Consider the following 20,278-nt stretch of genomic DNA (forward strand, 5'->3'; position numbering starts at 1 on the left):
GATATGACTTTTGTAGCGTGAGTACACAACTTTTATACTCCCGCTCGTGGGTTGTGATGGATGTACATGGTATTTTATCAGAGTCACGTGGACCAATCAAAACTCGACATTCTTACATGAGGCTAGATAATACCTTGTTGCCACAGTAACTGCCAAACTCTCCACCGAGAAACTGTATCGGTAACAATTGTATGACATCCTAATATGATGCATGCAGTGCCCAGAGTTAAAAAATTGTTCCTGTAGCTGTTTTTGAGCTCACTGTGTACATGTTTATTTTACCGACTTTCAGTATTTTTAAGACTGTTTTATACATTGAATCATTTGCACACTTACCTTAAACATAATTAACCATTTTAGGTGTTTTAGGCCTGTTAAAAAATGTTTCACTGATTTTATAAATCAAGTCGAGAGGCAGATGATGTTTTGTTTATTTGTCCTAAAGTGGTAGTGATCTTCAAAGTATAATAGCATCAGATTGTGTACATTAAACATGACGGCAATATAAATATGTTGTATTCTTCTCCCTCGGGTAATACGGTCGGATGTATACATCTTTTTGGCATTTTTACCCTTCACTAACCCCTATATTACCCTCGAGAGAAGCATACAACTTCTATTGTCTTTTCAGGGCAATTTTGGTGAGGTATACAAGGGGGTGTACACACCCAAAAACCTGGTTGTGGCGGTAAAGACGTGCAAGGACACGCTATCGGAGGAGCAGAGGAAGAAGTTCCTACAGGAAGGCAGAATCCTGAAACAGTACGACCATCCTAACATCGTCTGCTTCATCGGGATCGCGGCACAGCGCCAACCTGTCATGATTGTCATGGAGTTTGTTGCAGGTCAGTGACCATCACTGTGAGTCTTGGCTGTGTGATTAAAGGAAGCTCAATGACAGGTTCTAGTTATTATGATTAAAGGAAGCTCGATGACAGGTTCCAGTTGTTATGATTAAAGGAAGCTCGATGACAGGTTCCAGTTGTTATGATTGAAGGAAGCTCGATGAAAGGTTCCAGTTGTTATGATTGAAGGAAGCTCGATGACAGGTTCCAGTTGTTATGATTGAAGGAAGCTTGATGACAGGTTCTAGATGTTATGATTGAAGGAAGCTCGATGACAGGTTCCAGTTGTTATGATTGAAGGAAGCTCGATGACAGGTTCTAGATGTTATGATTGAAGGAAGCTCGATGACAGGTTCTAGTTGTTATGATTGAAGGAAGCTCGATGACAGGTTCCAGTTGTTATGATTGAAGGAAGCTTGATGACAGGTTCTAGATGTTATGATTGAAGGAAGCTTGATGACAGGTTCTAGATGTTATGATTGAAGGAAGCTCGATGACAGGTTCCAGTTGTTATGATTGAAGGAAGCTTGATGACAGGTTCTAGATGTTATGATTGAAGGAAGCTTGAGTTCTAGATGTTATGATTGAAGGAAGCTCGATGACAGGTTCCAGTTGTTATGATTGAAGGAAGCTCGATGACAGGTTCTAGTTGTTATGATTGAAGGAAGCTCGATGAAAGGTTCCAGTTGTTATGATTGAAGGAAGCTCGATGACAGGTTCCAGTTGTTATGATTGAAGGAATCTCGATGACAGGTTCTAGATGTTATGATTGAAGGAAGCTCGATGACAGGTTCCAGTTGTTATGATTGAAGGAAGCTTGATGACAGGTTCCAGTTGTTATGATTAAAGGAAGCTCGATGACAGGTTCCAGTTGTTATGATTGAAGGAAGCTCGATGAAAGGTTCCAGTTGTTATGATTGAAGGAAGCTTGATGACAGGTTCTAGTTGTTATGATTGAAGGAAGCTCGATGACAGGTTCCAGTTGTTATGATTGAAGGAAGCTTGATGACAGGTTCTAGTTGTTATGATTGAAGGAAGCTCGATGACAGGTTCCAGTTGTTATGATTGAAGGAAGCTCGATGACAGGTTCCAGTTGTTATGATTGAAGGAAGCTCGATGACAGGTTCCAGTTGTTATGATTGAAGGAAGCTCGATGACAGGTTCTAGATGTTATGGCGTAATATGTGAAACCCTCTTCTGCTGTTCATTGTGATTATATTGTCTGTGTGAACAGGTAGATCCCTTCCTCATTCTTCTCGTCTTCCCAAGTAGTATAGGGAATGATAGTCCGAAAACACTTTTCAAAAACCCCTCTACAAAGCCTCATTTACTAAATGAGGCTTTGGTGGGACTATTAGCTCTTGCTATTATTACCCCTACTACAAAGCCACGCCATCACGTTTACCGTGACTTGGCAGGCGGTAACACTGTGCCGTACGGCACGATCAATAATTCTTCTCTTACAAATCCCCTACCCGGCCCATCCCTCAAGTAGTATAAGTTAGGTTCGTCGGCTTTCATATCCACTTTATCTATGTTGTAAGTTTTGACCGACCATATAGGATCGGTGGCTCGCTTACGGCTATCGCCCTCGTGTTCCCCCGGTTGGTATAGATACCTAACTAAGGCCCTATCTGGTATCTGTTTCTCCTTTCCACGCAATGGAGCAGACGACTCTGCTAACACTGATTTTAGTTTGATAGCGTCTGCCGGTTTCTTACCAGTGAGCCGGGTTACTTCATGGTTGATTGCCGACACCACCTCGGGTAACCTCGCTACCCATTCGGTCGATCGTTTTCCAGTGGTTGTCATTTCCCTAGCATATTGATGACCGAACAAGCGCTCAGCCAAAGTCCTATTAAATCTCTCAACTATGGCTTGGCTGCGATGGGCTCCGGCCGTGCCACGTCTGACCTTTGTATCGTGTTTGGCTAGCAGTTGTGAAACGGCACCCATGAACTCCCGTCCGGGATCAACTTGCAGCTCTGTTGGCCAAGTCAGCGGGCTGCGTTTGTATATGCGTTCTAATCCTTTGGCTACTTTGGCCGAATCTTTCGTGGTCAAGGGTTCGGCTTCCTTGTAACGACTGGCTACGTCCACTACGGTTAAGGCATACTTGTACCTCTTATCATGAGGTAGGAACAGTAGGTCTGCCTGGTGAATGCTATTAGGTATGTTAATTCCGAAACTCCTTCTAGGTACGTAGCGTGGCGCCGGCAAATAGATCTGCCACAGGGCTTGTTTTTCAAGCCACGCTTTGGCTTTCTCTGGTGATACTCGTGCCATTTTAGATAGCTTATCTACTGCGCTAGCTCCTTTCCAATATCCACGCGGGCTGTAATAAATAGCCTCAAATTTTTTCATGTCCATACGCGTATGTGTTTATACCATCAATAGCTATCCAACGTTTCGTGTCCATAGGCGATAGGGACGTCTTGTTTATAGTCAGTCCGTATATCTTATGTCCATCACTTCTAAGCGTGTTCATCTTATGCCTAAAGGTACGGGTCTTGAACAGGGCCTCCTTGAATCTGGCGTGTTTGATGTGTTGTTTCACCACATACTTCTTAACCCCTTTAGCTTTTCGGATCTCACTATTGTCGGCTTTCAATATGGAGTACATCTTAGGTCTCAAACCTATATACTCAGCTATTGGCGTGCCAGCACACTCGTCCTTCATCTTACCTAGGACCTTTTTATTTACCGTGCTGTGCATGGTATGGGTCTTAGGATAGTCGCTGGTGTCGTATAAATCGATGTGTTTTTTCATATCCTCGTATACATCCTCGGTTCGAATCTCCATCAGCAGGGAATCCGTGTCAGTGTACAGCACTTCGCACCTGTCGCCGTACTGTTTCTTAAGCTCGTTGTAGTAAAAGTCGTACATCAGGTGTTTGGATAAATCGAGGATACTCATCCCAACGTAAACAGGTCGGTTGAATTTTATGTGGCTTTTCTTCATGTGTATGGCAACTAGGTCGTCTGTGAATATTTTATTACGGTTGAATGCCGGACTGGCTATCAATTTCCTGAGCTTGTCTTCCTCATTAGATCTAACCAGTTTCACGGTTACGCGTTTCCTCAGGTTTTCCATAGTCTTACCAAACACCGAGTTGTTCATGAGCTTGTAGAGATTTTTCTCAAAATCACTGGTGGCTTTTTTTCGTAGGTCTGTGTTCATTCTGATGTAGGGCTCCATCCATGGGCTCTGGTCGAACATGAGCACCCTGTGTATTTTGGTCAACCTCATACCCAATGACAGGTACAGCTGTAGGTTGCGATAGTGAACTATGTACTTGGTCTTATTCATTAAGTTAGGCACGAGTTTCTCAACGTCCGCCACACGACCACCTGACAAGTTATGTTGGTACTCAGACATCCAGTCTGTGTTAACCTTCATACGTTCGGGTGCAAGGGGATAGCTGTTGTGCGATGCGTGTAATGCCTTGGGATACTCTAAGTCAACTTCGAGGATATACCCTTTGTTCGAATCTGGTGCAATGCTCATAACATCAACGTTTGGTACCCATTCGAATCCTCCTGTAGGTAGATACTGGCTCATAGCCCAGCCGTACAGGTTATTTGCGTCGAGGTAGAGAATGTGATTGGTTGGTTTGTTAGGATCGTAACCTTTCACGTATTGATTATTTGCTTTAGCGTATCGTTTGGATGCCATGGAAATCCCACCTCGCAAGCCTTTCTCAATGAATAGGTGCATGTCGTAATCTGTGAGCAATTCCAAATTAACTCCGGTCTTTCTAAGCAAGGCGTCCCACGACAGACCTGGGCTGGTGTAATACCATGCGGGGTCGAGTTTATACTGCTTTAAACATGTTTGCCGAAACGTCTCGAACACGTCGGCTAACAGCAGTACATCTGTCCTCAAGTACAGGTCGTGATAATCGCCAAGGTTCTTACAACCAAGTTTATTCCATACGTTAATCGCGTGCGAGTAATCGTCTCGTGAGACGGACGCCTCATTCAGCTTGCTATAAAAGCAGTCGATAGGAGGTAGTCTGGTCTCTGTGAACTTAGCCCAGCTATCCATGTACTCATATGGGTATACGCCCTTCCTCATGAGCAGGTGTCTAGTCTCGGCGTCTGTGTATCGATCTGTGATAGGGAAGGTATTGTTGGCCTTGACCAGACTGTCGAGTGACGACAGGAGGAATTGAAACGAGTCAATGAACCTAAGTCCGTTTAAGCTGAAGGAGATGTATCTCTCCATGTTGTTGGGGATGCACGTTATATTACCATCGATTTTCGCGATGGCCTGCATGATCAAGTGAGAGTCGTATCCTCTCAAGTTGTGAAAGACAACGGGAATGTTTATTGTCTTAGGATTGATTTTAAGCTTGAGGTTGCACGCGTTGTGAGCGGCGCCTCTATACTTACCAGTTATGTGGCAGTGATCTCTCACCGAATCACCGTTAAGTGGCGAGTCGCACACGTGACAGTTAGTGCTACTGGCGTGAGCTAGCTTGTCGGCTCTGGTCATACGCATTGGAGCGATTCTATACAATGCATTCCTAATAATTTTTTCTTCCTCCTGCAAGCACTTTAGAAACCTTTCAGCCGCGTCAGGACCCCTATACACTACCGGAGCTTTCGTTTCCCCGTCACAACGGACGACAATGTATCCAAACGAACAGGCTTTATGCTCTTGTGTTTTTTGTGTGAAGGCACCACTGGGAGCCTCGCCGGCGGCAGCCACTAAGGCTTCGAAGTCGGCGTATATAATATAAGGCACAGACATTTGATTCTTGTGATTGTCGAATTTTAGGATATTTTCACCTTCCTTAGGCATTTCGACTCGTATGGCCGTCTGCCCAACACCTTGGCAATCCTCCAGGTGGGATTCTAATAAATCGGCCCGACTGAAACAGTGTAGGCATCGTACACAAAAGTGTTTTTCCCCAACGTGTTTCGACTGGTCGTGCAACAACCGGCTGAGATGTTTTATCCACGTGTAGTGATACGTTTCACCTTTTTGAATCATGAATAAATTAATAACTTGACAATCCTTCACCGGGCTGACCCTGTGTATTATTGTTGTATTACCTTCGTGTCCAAAGACATTTATAGCCAGATTATTCTGTTTTTCTACTTTAGTGATCTGGGATATTGGGGTGGGTTCATCTATACCATCCCAGTTGAGCCCATCGTCCTGTGGATAATTAGAAGGCCTGTTCGGATTAGTGGCAGCTGGAAATAAGGCTGACCTGATAGATAACCTCAAGCAATCGTTTCCTCTATTCTTAACGTTTACTATGGCTTGTTTGTTCTTATAGTAGGGAGGCAAGGCTAGGTATGACCCACCTCTGAACGGCACGTATTTAGCTATATCTAGATAGACATTATCGATTTTATCTACAGCCCACCCGGACCCCATGTGTGTGTAGCGTTCTAGGTATTCTCGTATCTGCTGAAAACTATTATCGATTGATGTGTCAATGGTCTCTGCATGTGTGACGACCTCTTGTTTACCTCGGAAGTAAGGTTGAACATACTCAGTGGTACTCCCAACCTGCTTATCGAGCGACATTTTCACTGTGATCTGAAACTTGATACTTCCTAGATTATTTAGTTCCTGGTTGACCTTATCAGCTATCAGAGGCTTAATATCTGTAATGTCTATGTTTCTATCAATGTGCATGCGCCAACTTCCTAAATAGTTGCCTACGGCGTGCTCAGTGCGCACAAACTGTAGGTCAATAGCTCTATTCTGTCGTAATAATTCTACAAGCTGTGGTTTTCTCATACGAGAATACCCGCCTAAACCCAAATCGTGTGCCTCGGTTTTCAGTTGTTTTACAGTTGGACGTGCTACTGGGGCATGTGATAACAATGTGGTTAACCCGGCTTTCCCCAGTTTTGAATAACCCGTGTATCCAAGCTGTTTCGCTTGAGCTTTTAACTGTTTTACCGTAGGAGGGACTTCTAAACCTAGTAATCTCAACAATGCTGGCTTCCGCATTCTAGAATACCCGATAACACCTCTCTGTTTTGCGACCCTCTTGAGCTCGCGCACAGTAGTCATTGTGTTTACACCTAAGAGAACTAATGTCTAATTGGTTCACAGTAAGGGGAGGTAACTCCTCCACTCTTGATAAAAAATATTTTATTTCTTGTAATCACTTATTAACCAAACTCGGTTTGTTGGCCACAATTCTCGTAAGTCTTCCAACAGCTTGTGTGAATCTATGTAGGCATCGATCAGTGTTTGGTTATTTGATAACAATTCGATTAACCCAGCTCTCCCCAGGTTTGAATAACGCCGGCATCCAAGCTGTTTTGCTATAGCTTTTAATTGTTTTACCGTAAGATAGGCTTCCATATTCAAGAATGTACAGTAGACATGTTTACACCTAAGAGAACCAATCTCTAATTGGATTTTATCTTGAGCAGTCGCCTACGTTCTTTTATGTAGCCTTTTTTATTCTCGTATATGAGTTGATGTCTGACTACGTTCGCTCCGTGAGCTTTACATAAACAGTAGTGCCCTTTAACCCCGATACCACACACAGAACACGTGTAGTTAGGACTTCCCATATGGAAACAACAGAACCCCTGATTCCTGCATTTCCTACCACAGGCCTCGGTCTTCCCCATAAGTATATATTCGCATCGGTATGGAGCGGGTCTCATGTTTACTTATATAGGTATTTTAGTTTAATTGCTTTGCAACCAACGCAGTAGCTGCTATACCCAACACTATGAAGCCCAGTTCACGATTCATTTGTCCCTTGGATGGTGTGTAGTACTGAGCGAGTGTGGGTTTATTGAGCGCTTCCAATCGTTTACCAGTTAGTAGGTAGTATTCTTTCATTCCTTCATCGACATCGTAGAATGTTTTAATGGCATGGTTTTCACGCTTGAGTTGTTCGTTAATAAAATCGATCCTCTGGAGGCGTTTTTTAGCGTACTCGGCCTGTGCTCTTTGTAATTTCTCAGTAGCGAGATCGTGTCGCTTCCTTTCTTCCTGTATTTCAGCCGCGTGATCATCTCGTAGTTTCGAGAAGAGGAAATTACTCCCGGAAAATGCCAGGGCATTCACTAACGCCCCACCGACCATCATAGCTATCGTGGCCATCCCTATATTTATTTCATTATATTATCAGGTATTATTCCTTGTTTTACTAGGATGTCTTTTGTGGCCATCGCCATACCAAGGTTCATTATGAGCATACCCATATCCTGCAGGTTGAAATCTAGCTTGATAGTTGGTTGTTTAAGCACCATTTTAGTCAACCGAGCGTACCCTACGGCTAGACTGGCTACCACTGTGGCGTGGTATGCGTCGTTGACGAACGTTTTCCCCTCAGACATTATATATATGATATAAAATATTTTAAATTATAACATGATATGCGGGTCTACCATGGGGGATACCCCCACACCCTCACTGTTCTCACTGTTGGGTTGTGGCTCACTGTGGGAGGTGTATAACCATGTTATAACCACGGCAGCAGTTACGCCTACAGCCAATAACAGTCGGGTTGGGTTGGCCACTTTATGTTGGTTACACCACCGTTTTTTACCGGCAGCTACTCTCTTAGGATTCTTCTGCCTGGTTACTGTTGGGGGTACCACCACTGGGGTCTCCACCGTCACTGGTTCCTGTGAATCCACTGGGGTCTCCTCCTGTGCAGCATCCATCTATACTATTATTATTATTCTTTCTCTCAAATTGGCAATGTTTTGCCGTGATAATCGCCGCCGTCACTGGAGCCAACAACATACCATATTTGTGGTACAGCCCGCAGCTGATAGAGCTCACGGCGTGTTCGATAAAAGGGTCTTTATCTAGGTCCTCCCACAGGTAAAGTCGGCGCTCTGGTGGAATGGGAAGGAATTGTGATACAATACCGGTGTATATCTGGGTCATAGCAGATCCTATTGTCTTTGTCATTTCTGCTCCGAGCCGGGCCTCGTATCTAGCGTACAGCTTATCGATTTCTTCGGCTGACATTTTGTGAATTTTATCCGGGGTGTAGTCTCCAAAGTAATGTTTGGCTTTGCCGCCAACAGCCAACGCCACCAGTTTCTCTCGCATGGGGGAATCCCCAGTTGGGGAACCCTCCACAGACAATTGTTCGAGCAATTCCTCACACTCCATCTTATAATATAACAAGTAAGATTTAGTTTTAACTATATAATACCCAATACAAACAAAACACAGAGAAATGAAAGTTAAGTTGCACACGACAAATACTTCAAATATCATAGCTATGCTTAGCATTTGCTTAGCTTTGCTTAGCTTTTACTTAGCTTTGCTTAGCAAACTATATATGCTACTGGTTGGTCGGTCTTTAGAACGAGCTTAGCGTGTTTAGTTTCAGCGAGCTGTTTCTTCACCCGTTCCCGTTCTAATTTACTCATCACATCGTTCTCTCTCAAACACTCCTCGAACGAATCCCTGTCCTTGCAGTGAAATAAGGCCACCCATCGCGTCTGCTCCCTGAGGTCTTTCAACACCGAGTTGAACTTCTGCGTTAGCACCCAGACGCTGTGATTTGCATGCCGGCCGGAGAAGGCCAGGTACGATAGCATGTCTCTCTTTTTTGTTATCTCGCGATTAGCGCTGCAGTCGTCCAGTATAAACAGCGTCGGTTCCCCTTTAAATTTCTCGTGAAGAGCTTTCAACCAGTCCTGCAGGCGTGTTCCAGGGTCGATTTTGTGTACGTCCGGGTCCGTCATCACCCAAGGTCGCGCGTATGTTTTATTCATGCTCAGAGTAGGGCACATGATAACGATGTTATCGAACACATCCTTGTAGTAACCCTCCAACATATCCAACACGAAAACGGTCTTCCCACAGCCAGTCTGCCCGCATATGATAGCGCAGTGTGGGTCAGTGGGTAGGTGGGGTAGTTTATTGTTGGGGGGTATGGGGGGGTACCCCCCACTAGTAGATGGCTTGCACGAATCTCCCATTGTCTATATTAAGTTGCGCGTCCATAATTACGTACAGATATAATTTCAACTTACCAGCGGTTTGGGCCTTCTTATTAATCTGGATGGTTATCCCTTCGCTACCGTTATCTATACGACGCCCGCTACCGTGCAGTTTATCATCATCCGTGGATCGCATGTCCAACCATAGGGCGTACTTGGTGGTCAGGTATTCACCGATCTGCACGGAGCCGAGGTCCAGGTCTTTTGTTATGTAATCCCCCACTGGTAGCTTTTTTATCTCATCCCACTGCTGGTGTGGTCTCATACCATGACTGAACAGCTGGTTTGGCACGCCCTCGATAGTCACTTCCACCTTTTCAATCTCGGGGTTGAAAAACTTCTCGCTGTCCCTCCGGAATGGATCGTAATCCTCCACGGGGACGACCAGGATACCTTTCATCGATCGCGCCGGCACGTTCAGGTTGATATTCCACACAGTGTCGCTCTTGTCTCGCACGACTGATCTATGCCTCAGTACGCGATCGTACAGGATAGCCATCTTCCCAGAGTACTGGCTTCGAACCTGCCTGGCCAGCTCCGGGCTAGTGACCATGTCGAACTCCAGAGAGATGTTGTCTATGGCATAACTGGCCTCATCACCGTTCGGCGTACGCACTACTTTGCTATAATCGTTAAACGTGAGCTCGTATTCTAGCCTATCACCCAGCGCGGCCTGGTAAAACGGCGCGTGTCCCGTGAGCAACTCGAAGTCGAGCGGCACGCAGAATCGATTCCCATATGCTAGAGCGATAGCCTTTTCACCGTCCGATAGCTTGTCTTGTTGGTCTTGCGTGAAGACGTATCCTATACGCGCCCGGGTTGATTTGCTGATACCCTGGTACACATCATTGACTCGTTCTCTCTCGCTTTTCCAGAGATCCTTGTAGCAGTGAAACACGTCGCTGTCGTCGATGCTCAGTACCTCGTTACCGCTGATCTTGACGGTCGTTTTCTTGATGATAGCTCGACCCACGTTCCGCACTAGCTCGCGTTTGTCGTTGTCGGAGGTCAACGTGATATTGAACGCCAGTCGAACAGTGCCTGGTACAATGAGGTCATTCTCACCAAGGTTTGGAAATCTAACCAGCAGAGTTTGGTTCTGGTCTATCTTGCTGGGATTGTTGGTGATGGTCACCGACTGTCGCACGGCTCTGGCACCTAATGGCTCTCTCAATTTTCTGAAAGGATCTAATTTTCTACCGTACATTGTTATATAAAAGAAATATATTTTTAATACTAATGGATGAAGACATACCTATGGATGATATGTGGGACGATAGTGCCCAGGCATTCGATGATGAGCAGGAGACCTCATTTACTAGTTTGCCATTGAGCCAACAACTTTTAGAAACAACGGTAAATGATTATTACGAAAGTTTAAAAAGTGATAAAAACTACGTTGAACCCCAGGGTCGATACCATAAGGATTTTTTTATTGATACAAAGGGTGTTCTACGTCTTAAGTCTGCCCCAAAGGTTGACCTCTTTAACAAGATCACTAAAAAACCACTGGCCTTGTCAACTCTAGCCAGCCGCAATGGTGGTGCTGAATTTATCCGTGAACATCTAAACATGCGTGATTACGGTGGTGCAATACCTAAGACCGTTAAAGAAGATCTGCAAGCTACCAGATCCCACCTCACCACTATAGATGAAATGACGCCAGAGCGTGCTACAGAAGCCTCGGACAGCATAGAAAAACTGTTGAGTACCTACTGGGACAAACCGTTACCGGGATTTGACTTTCCGGTAAGGGAACTGCGCGGCTTAGACGAAGCCGTGAAACGCGTGCGTGGAGAACTCGTGAACAACATGGGGAAACTGAACGAAATCGACGAGCACATCGCTAGGGAAAAAACCAAACTCACCGAAACTGACGACGATGATATGAAGAATCGTATCAATGAACGAATACGTGATTTAGAAGACGAGAGACGTACACGATTGGAAGCCGCTTCCTCGAATCGTGAACATCTTCGATCCCAGATCAGTCGCATTCGGGAAACAATCAATAGAATACTGAACGAAGATACAACTTTAGCCAACAGGATTCGGATATTGTTCCGGGAGCAAGGGATCACCATCGCCAGCATTCTGACTGCATTGGGTTTCATTATATCAACCCTGGTGGTGTCACTGGTGGGGGGTGCCCCCACACCCCCAAGTGCCGGCGGGGGAACTCCAAGTGGCGGTGGGGGTGTTAAAGACTGGATCAAAAAACTCGGGGAAGGCCTAGCTAAACTGGCTGGTAAAGCCGCCGAAGCCCTTCCCGGCATCCTGGGTAGCATCGTCTCGTGGTTGTTGGGCGCTCTGTCTAAAACTGCCATGTGGCTCAGTCAAAACCTGTGGGCAGCCATCGTCGCCGTGGCGGGCCTGGTGTACGTAGCGGCTAAGAAATCTTTAACCAAATAAGTCCCAAAGTTACCCCACCAATCACTAAGGCTGTTTTATTATCAATATGCTGCTGATAGGTGGTGGAAACCCCCACACCCCCAGGGGGTACCTCCACATGAACTTTAGGCTCCGGTGGTGGCGCAACTATACCCGTTTCACGTGGTTGGGTGTGTGGGATATGTGGGGTGTTAATATCGGGGTTGATACCCAACTTTTGATCCTTCGTGGCTATGACTATTTCGTTGTTATAACCCACCACTTTTTTTACTCTCAGTTGCATATCACTCGGAGACATATACAGCCCCACACCGAACACGTAGTTAACTTTCGATCTGGCGTATTCTAACACGTTTTGGTAGCGTTCGATGGCCCGCGGGAGATCAACTGGAGAATTAATAGCATCCTCAACGTTGGAAACGAATTGTTTCTGAGCGTCGTAAGCAGTTCCCTTACCGAGGATGTTAGAACGCGTCATCGACTGCGCACCCAACAGCGACCACACATACGTTCGAATCGAGTCGTTCAAGCGTATTGTACCAGCACGAGTGAATCCTTTCGATGTGTCCAGCATGAACATTTTCCACCCGTCTGCGGTTGACTGCTCCACTTTCTGGACTGTGAAAGCAACACCACCTTTAAAGTTCATACGATCATCCCTCCATTCATTACTCGACAAAGCAAAGTCCGGGCGTAGTTTACCTTGTTTCAGTATAAGATCACTGAGTTCTTTCACTGATCGCACGCCATCAGAAGGAATACCCAACCCGTGGTTCGGCCCCGGCAAACGCCAATCCGTCTTCGGGTTTATTTCGAATTCATTACAAATACGTTCATAGGCCCGTCTATCGTATGGGTTGTTTGTTGCGTCCCACGCTTTATCCTGTGGGAGGGGGGCACTGATCTCTTTAAGGATACGTCTGACCTGGTAGTACACGTGGAATTTGAACACAGACTGACTTAGCGGTCCACGCCGAGTGTCGGTCAATGCCACACCACACCCCGTTGTAGCGCACCACACAGCAAAGTTGAATTGATTCTGCCAGAACTGCATAGGGTTGTTGAACCACGCGTGGACTGCCTCAATGTTAGTCACCATAAGCTTATACTTATCGAACACATCTAAAAGCTGGGCATTGAAATACAACTCAGGAGCAACCACGATCTTCATGGGGGAGAAATCTACATCCAGTTTAGGGTAAAACACACCAGGGGAATACATTTTAAAACTATTATATAAATAAATATATATGTAATATGTACATAACACTTCCTGGAATAACGAGCGGTGAGGCCGTTCAGCTGACGCACGCGATCGATAACACGTCAGGTCAACTCGAAGTCGCACTCTGCGATATCACCTACCTACCGCAATGGACTAACATTAATATCAGCAACAATAAGCTGTTCGTCAGTGGAACTCGCAGTCAAATAACTGACGGCTACTACAGCGTGTGCTCGCTAAACGACGAGGTCTTCAAACCCCTGGGAGCCGAACTCAAGATGAACGACTCAAACGGCACAGTGGTGTTAATCAACAACGGAAGAACCTCCTTGAGGCTCGGCCGACCATTAGCGAGGATACTCGGTATGTCTCCTGACGAGATAAAACCAACAACAACCGTCACAGGCACGAAGTTACCCGAACTAGTACCGTACCGAGAGCTATACATTCATCTCGGTCAGGTGAGCACAACGTATAACATTCAAGGAGGCCACCCTTCCACTATACTGAGAGCAGTGCCGGTGAAAACTGAGAAATTCAACGACGGTAGAACCGAGTCGTTTTCACCACGGCAGTATAAGAGATTAACCCAGGGTAACATACCTGAACTGACAATATCGGTGTTAGATATAAATCATAATCCTGTAAATATAGGATACCTCAGCTTAACGCTTCACGTAACATGACCAGCGCACAAGGGCCCGGAGTGAAAAAATGCGTCAATATCGGGATCTCCGACCTCGGAGACACACGCGGTTTCGACGCTCCCGGAGTAGATGGTAAATCATACGCCTTGCAACTAAAAAACAACATTTACAAACGCGTTGAAATCCCCTCCGGTGGAGCCCTAAGTGATATGATAGATACCACAGGAGCAACAGCCAACACTAAGTACGCCCTCGTCAACACCGGTGATGACAACTGGAGAATATACCCATCATTCGGAGGTAAACTGTTCGACTTAGACGATGTTGAGAGCACTACCGTCGTCAAAAACAAACCATATATGCTCGTCTTCACCGAAGATGACAAGTGGGTGTTGTTACCCGATAACAAATGGTTTCTCAATATTAGACTCGTCTCCCCTTACGTGTTCACGGATAACAAAGACAACCACCTAAACAAAGTCGTAAACAATGGAACCCTGCTCGTGGCTTACGTCCCAACTCAGAGACGTAGCATAGTCGTCAGCCCAGTCAACACTATAGCAGCCCACATGCTATCGAGTAAACCAGCCATACAAAACGTGAAATTGCAGTTGGTGTCTGAATTCGAAGGCGTGGTCAAGATACTAGAGAGTCTACCGGCAAACTCAACACTGTTCATCAAAGTCTACCTAGGGGAACCATCGGGGAATGATGTCGAGATCGTGAAGGGGATCAAACTCGGGTGGGTGAAACGACACCAGTTTCAAGTTTGCAACGTTTACGTGCGGGTGGGTGTCGACTCCAAGACCAGTCTGCAGGGGGTCAACGTGATCGTAGAAAATAAGATATCACTAATTAATATCTTCCTGCCTTACAATATACACTTCATGGGTATAAAGTTAACCCCTGAATTATTATCAGAAAACCAGTTGGAAATTATATCATAATAGTATAATAATGACTAATCATCATCCCAACACTACACTTAACGACCTGGGAGATACAGTGGGATTCGATCAGCCTGGTGAGGAAGATGAATTATACATCCTACACTTCAAAGACAACGTGTACAGACCGGTGCCGTTACCAGATTTTAAAAAACCTAAATGGCTGATCAACTTAACACCCACCTCACCTTATATCACAATAGACGAAAATAATTGGGTCACTAAGATTAGGAACAACGGTATCTGGGCCGGGGATTTCATTCCGGAGAGGGGATTATCACACAGACAATCTGATGATCACGACAAAAAAGGGTTATCAACTTACTTCGAAAATAAATTAACATTTAGTAATCCTGAAATAATAACCCCCCCTTTCACACTCATCATAGAAGTCTTCTTTACGGATTCATTCGATGAAGACCCCTCAATAGTACACCAAATTTTACCCGGGGTGTCAATACGCTGGGATTACACAACCGATTATTGTCGTATTGTTATACAACAGGATACCACGGGTCCTATAAACCACTTAATAAGCCCCAGTGAGGTTTTTATTAACATAGGATATTTTACTGACCTCTCACCTATTGCCCTGAATACTAGTATAGAACTTATAGGCTTCAAATACATTGATAGATTTTTAACTGAACCCCAATTAAAATATCTTTCAAAATATATATTATAGGATGGGTCTGTACCCAGTCGTAGAGGAAGTAGCTAAGACGTTAGAAACCGTAGATGGGTTCCGCTTGAGGCAGTTATGTGATGTGAAACGTCAACTAGAACAAGACCGTGACACGCGGAAAGCATTATGTAAAAAATATAATAGAGCTTTCAATATCGTGGACGGGGCTGACACTACCCTTATGGCAACCAGCATGGGACTAGGGGCGGCAGGCGTTGGGTTGTTAACCACCATCGTGGCTGCACCTATAGTGCTAGGTATTGAAATAACGGCTGGGGTGGCAGGGTTGGTAGGGTTGGCGCTTAAGTTAGTATCACGCAGGCTTAATCGTAAGGCATTGAAACACGACGAGATCAGGGTTCTGGCCGAAGCAAAACTCAACACAGTGAGTGAGCGAATTTCCACGGCACTCTCTGACAGTAAGATCTCAGAAGAGGAGTTTAGTTCAATCCTCTCTGAACTCAAAAAATATAACGGAATGAAACAAGATATTCGATCCAAGTCTCGTAAGTCTGCTATCAGCGAGGACGAGAAAAAAAAGTACATAGCACAGGGAATACAAAAAGCCCAGCAAGCCTTTATTATGAACACCAAAGAGATCGTAGGCGGTTCACATTAAACTGTTTCATCGATATAAACATAACATAACCGTAAGCGAGCCACCGATCCTATATGGTCAGTCAAAACTTACAACATAGATAAAGTGGATATGAAAGCCGACGAACCTAACTTATACTACTTGAGGGATGGGCCGGGTAGGGGATTTGTAAGAGAAGAATTATTGATCGTGCCGTACGGCACAGTGTTACCGCCTGCCAAGTCACGGTAAACGTGATGGCGTGGCTTTGTAGTAGGGGTAATAATAGCAAGAGCTAATAGTCCCACCAAAGCCTCATTTAGTAAATGAGGCTTTGTAGAGGGGTTTTTGAAAAGTGTTTTCGGACTATCATTCCCTATACTACTTCCCACCTACCCCTACCTCCCGCAGTTATTCTACTGAAGAGAACATGCCTCCGAGGTTTCGGTAGACAATGTTAAACAGAAGGGTAATGGAAAATTGTCTACCAAAACCGAGGAGAAGTGTTTTCTTTAGCATATATACCATCAATGATGGATAATTGCAATGTAGATGATCATATCATGAAGCTACATAACAATAACTCAAGAGCATGTGTAATCGATTTTTATTACAATAACTAGAACATATCCACCCCCACTTTCTTTGTTGGCCTTGCAGCTCTGTGGTAGAGCGTCTGCCTACTAAACTTAGACTTGCAGTTCCAATCTTGCCAGCGAAAGCATTTGCACGTGTTCCTTCTGGACCCCTCGTCACCCTGGTATCACTCCATGCTATGTGTTGTAGGTGGGGCACTACTTGGGTTCCTCAGGAAGCAGGGCAAGTCTCAGAACAAGGCCCAGCTGACGAAGATGTGCCTGGATTCTGCCAGTGGCATGGCGTACCTGGAGGCCCGTGGGTGTATACACAGGTCAGTGTCTTGAGGATGTTTGCACAGCTGTGTCTAGAAGGAATACACACTTGTTTGTGTAATGTGTTGTGAGTACAATGTGTGTATTTTGTGCCTGTCAGGGATCTGGCGGCCCGGAACTGCCTTGTGGGAGACTCCAACATCGTGAAGATCTCTGACTTCGGGATGTCGAGAGAGGAGGAGGAGTACACCGTGTCGGAGGGCATGAAGCAGATCCCCATCAAGTGGACGGCACCTGAGGCTCTCAACTACGGTCAGTACACGGCCTCCATGCTTTCACATCGCCTAACAAAGTCTCACCAGACAAAGTGGTTTCAAAATTCTCCTAGTACTCCCGACTGGTTTACTTTCATATTCCTGCCCTAACAAAACAGTTTACCATTTTCATAGATACCCCAGAAAAATGGTTGCACTTTTGTCATAGACCTCTCTTCAGAAGAACGGTTTCACATATTAATAGATTTCTACCACAGAATATTTTCAGTGTTTTCAGGATGTTTCTGATGTGAGTCATTATGTGCTCACTATATCAACCACTAGTTTGTTTGGAGAACACTCCTATGTCCAAATTATCTTCTGTTGATACTGTTATCGGCAGGTAAATACACAACAATCTGTGACGTGTGGAGTTACGGTATTCTGATGTGGGAGATATTCTCCTGTGGAACCACACCCTACCCTGGCTGGACAAACGGACAGTCACGAGAGAAGATCGAAGATGGTGAGTAAGACATGCATTTTGGATGACACTGATGACTACTCACCAGCACCTCACCTACCACCAGCTCAACACTCACCACCCACACATGGACACATGGTTGGCCAATCTGCTATTGGCCTGCTACTCACCTGACCGAACACTACTAACCCAACACTCACCCACCACTAGCCCACCTCCTGCCCACCACTTGATCACCACTAGCCCATCTCTTCACCATCACTATAGTTTGGCATAAAATGCATGTGGACCCATCTTTTTATAAATTACTCTTCATCCAATGATCCCATCAATCTCAAACTTTGCAAGTGGACATTTTGTCAGTCAACCTAATCACATTGTATATCACTCATTTTATGTATTTGTATGAAAGAATCTATCTATGTAACTGTCAACAGGATAAACAGCAGAACGCTGACTGTTTCATGCCAAACTAGAGCGTACCCACCACTAGCACATCACTTGTCAACCACTAGCCTAAGGTGACCATGTTTGCAAAGCCTTTGTATTACATTGCCCACCTCTTGCCCTCCTCCTTTCCACCACTAGCCTACTAAGTCAACACTTGCCCACCTCTAACCCAGTTCCGCCCACCACTAACCCCCCTCTAGCCCACCACTAGCCCAACTCCTGCCCACTTCTAACCTACCACTAGCCCACCACTAGCCCACCACTAGCCCATGTCTTGCCCATGTCTTGCCCACCACTAGCCGATCTCTTGCCCACCACTAGCCCATCTCTTGCCCACCACTAGCCCACCATTTGCCCACCTCTTGCCCACCACTAGCCCACCATTTGCCCAACTCGTGCACACTACTAGCAGCCCACTGAGGTGACCATGTTTGCAATGCCTTTGTGCAGGCCTCCTAGCCAGCATGAGCCCATGTCATTAACCCACCTCTCTCCCACCACTATCCCATCTCTTGCCCACCTCCTTCCTACGAAAGGTCCACCTCTTGCCCACCAGTAACTCACCTGTAGCCAACCACTTGCTCACCTGCCCACCTCTTCCCCACCTCCTGTCCACTTGCACATCTCTTGCCCATCACCTGCCCACCTCTTGTCCACCACTAGCCCAGCACTGAGATCAAAATGTCTGTAAAGCCTGTCTTTGTGTTGCAGGTTACCGAATGCCGGCACCGGTGGGAACTCCATCAGAGGTGTACTCACTGATGTTGAGATGCTGGGAGTACCAGCCTGAGCGGCGGCCGAAGTTTGAGGAGATCTGTAAGGAACTGAAACGAATCGGGAAGCACATCTGACTATGGGACTGATACCTGAGTGATGTCCTTCTATATCGCACTGTGACGTGGTGCAACTGGAGACGAGTGTGTGAATGATGAGCTGTGTATAAGATGGGACGCTGTGTGGTATGATGGTGTTGTCATGACAATAGTGAATGAATGAAGGTCCTAGATGTGTAGCGGAAGGATCACATAGTGAAAACAGAGCTGGACAATGCTTCACCGGACCTTTGGTGAATATAACACGTTGAAAATAGGATGGATCTGTGACTGTTGAAATAGGGTGGATCTGTCACTGTGGAAATAAGGTGAATCTGTCACTGTGGAAATAAGGTGAATCTGTCACTGTGGAAATAAGGTGGATTTGTCACAATGGAAACAGAATGGATCTTCACTGGAAACAGTGTGCATCTGTCTTTGAGGAAATGAAAAAAACAGGAGGCATAGGTTGGATTTGTTTCTGTGGAAATTGGATGAATCTGTCAGTGTGGAAATAGGAAAACACATCTTTCTGGTGATGCATTTTTCTTTGACACTCTTGCTTCAGGACCTGAAATAATCAAATAATTTCTTGATTGTTTACGAGTTTAAGGGAAGTAATCATCCATCTGACCGATAAATAAGGGCACACTTCAGTATTCTGAAACAGGATCAACTGTATCCACTAGGAGCTATGTGAGACATATCTACAGCATTGTCATGCATAGAGGACATGAGTTCAACCACGTCTACCAGTATAACAAGACCGTCTGGCCATCTCAGTGCAGCGACCTCTAGAGGTCAACAGACAGTACAGGTCACATGACCTACCGTCACCTAGCAACAGCATACAATCCAGCTGCATGGGAGGGTTCGCGACCATTCAGGATAGATGCAGTTTTGTGGTTGTGTCAGGTTGGTTGGTCACAAATGGTGCAGCATGTGACCTCAGTGATTTTTTTAAGGTGTCTGCAAGAAAGGTATCTTTATTTCAGTGTCTTCTTTTGGTCTGTTGACATTGTTTCTGACTGGTTTTCATGACACCATGCAGTAAGGTGACACAGCTTGATCACCACTTGGTCATCACTATCATCAGTCATCACCTGCCCAACTCGCGGTCATCACCTTGTTGAGGAAAAACTGATTCAGAAA

The 20,278-nt window shown here is 45.4% G+C and overlaps 1 protein-coding gene across 1 annotated transcript in view; it reads left to right on the forward strand.

Annotated features, from left to right (window-relative positions):
- LOC137259829 (tyrosine-protein kinase Fer-like) overlaps positions 1-19,641 on the forward strand; it is a 43,601-nt gene extending 23,960 nt beyond the window's left edge. The window contains exons 13-17 of the mRNA XM_067797449.1: positions 632-845; positions 17,062-17,185; positions 17,287-17,438; positions 17,784-17,906; positions 19,026-19,641. Coding sequence (XP_067653550.1) covers positions 632-845; positions 17,062-17,185; positions 17,287-17,438; positions 17,784-17,906; positions 19,026-19,165 — 753 coding nt within the window. The 3' untranslated portion in view covers positions 19,166-19,641. The remainder of the gene's footprint in view (positions 1-631; positions 846-17,061; positions 17,186-17,286; positions 17,439-17,783; positions 17,907-19,025) is intronic.
- Positions 19,642-20,278: the final 637 nt, after the last annotated feature.

This window comes from Haliotis asinina, chromosome 13 (genome assembly GCF_037392515.1).
Source record: "Haliotis asinina isolate JCU_RB_2024 chromosome 13, JCU_Hal_asi_v2, whole genome shotgun sequence".
Classification (NCBI taxonomy): domain Eukaryota; kingdom Metazoa; phylum Mollusca; class Gastropoda; order Lepetellida; family Haliotidae; genus Haliotis; species Haliotis asinina.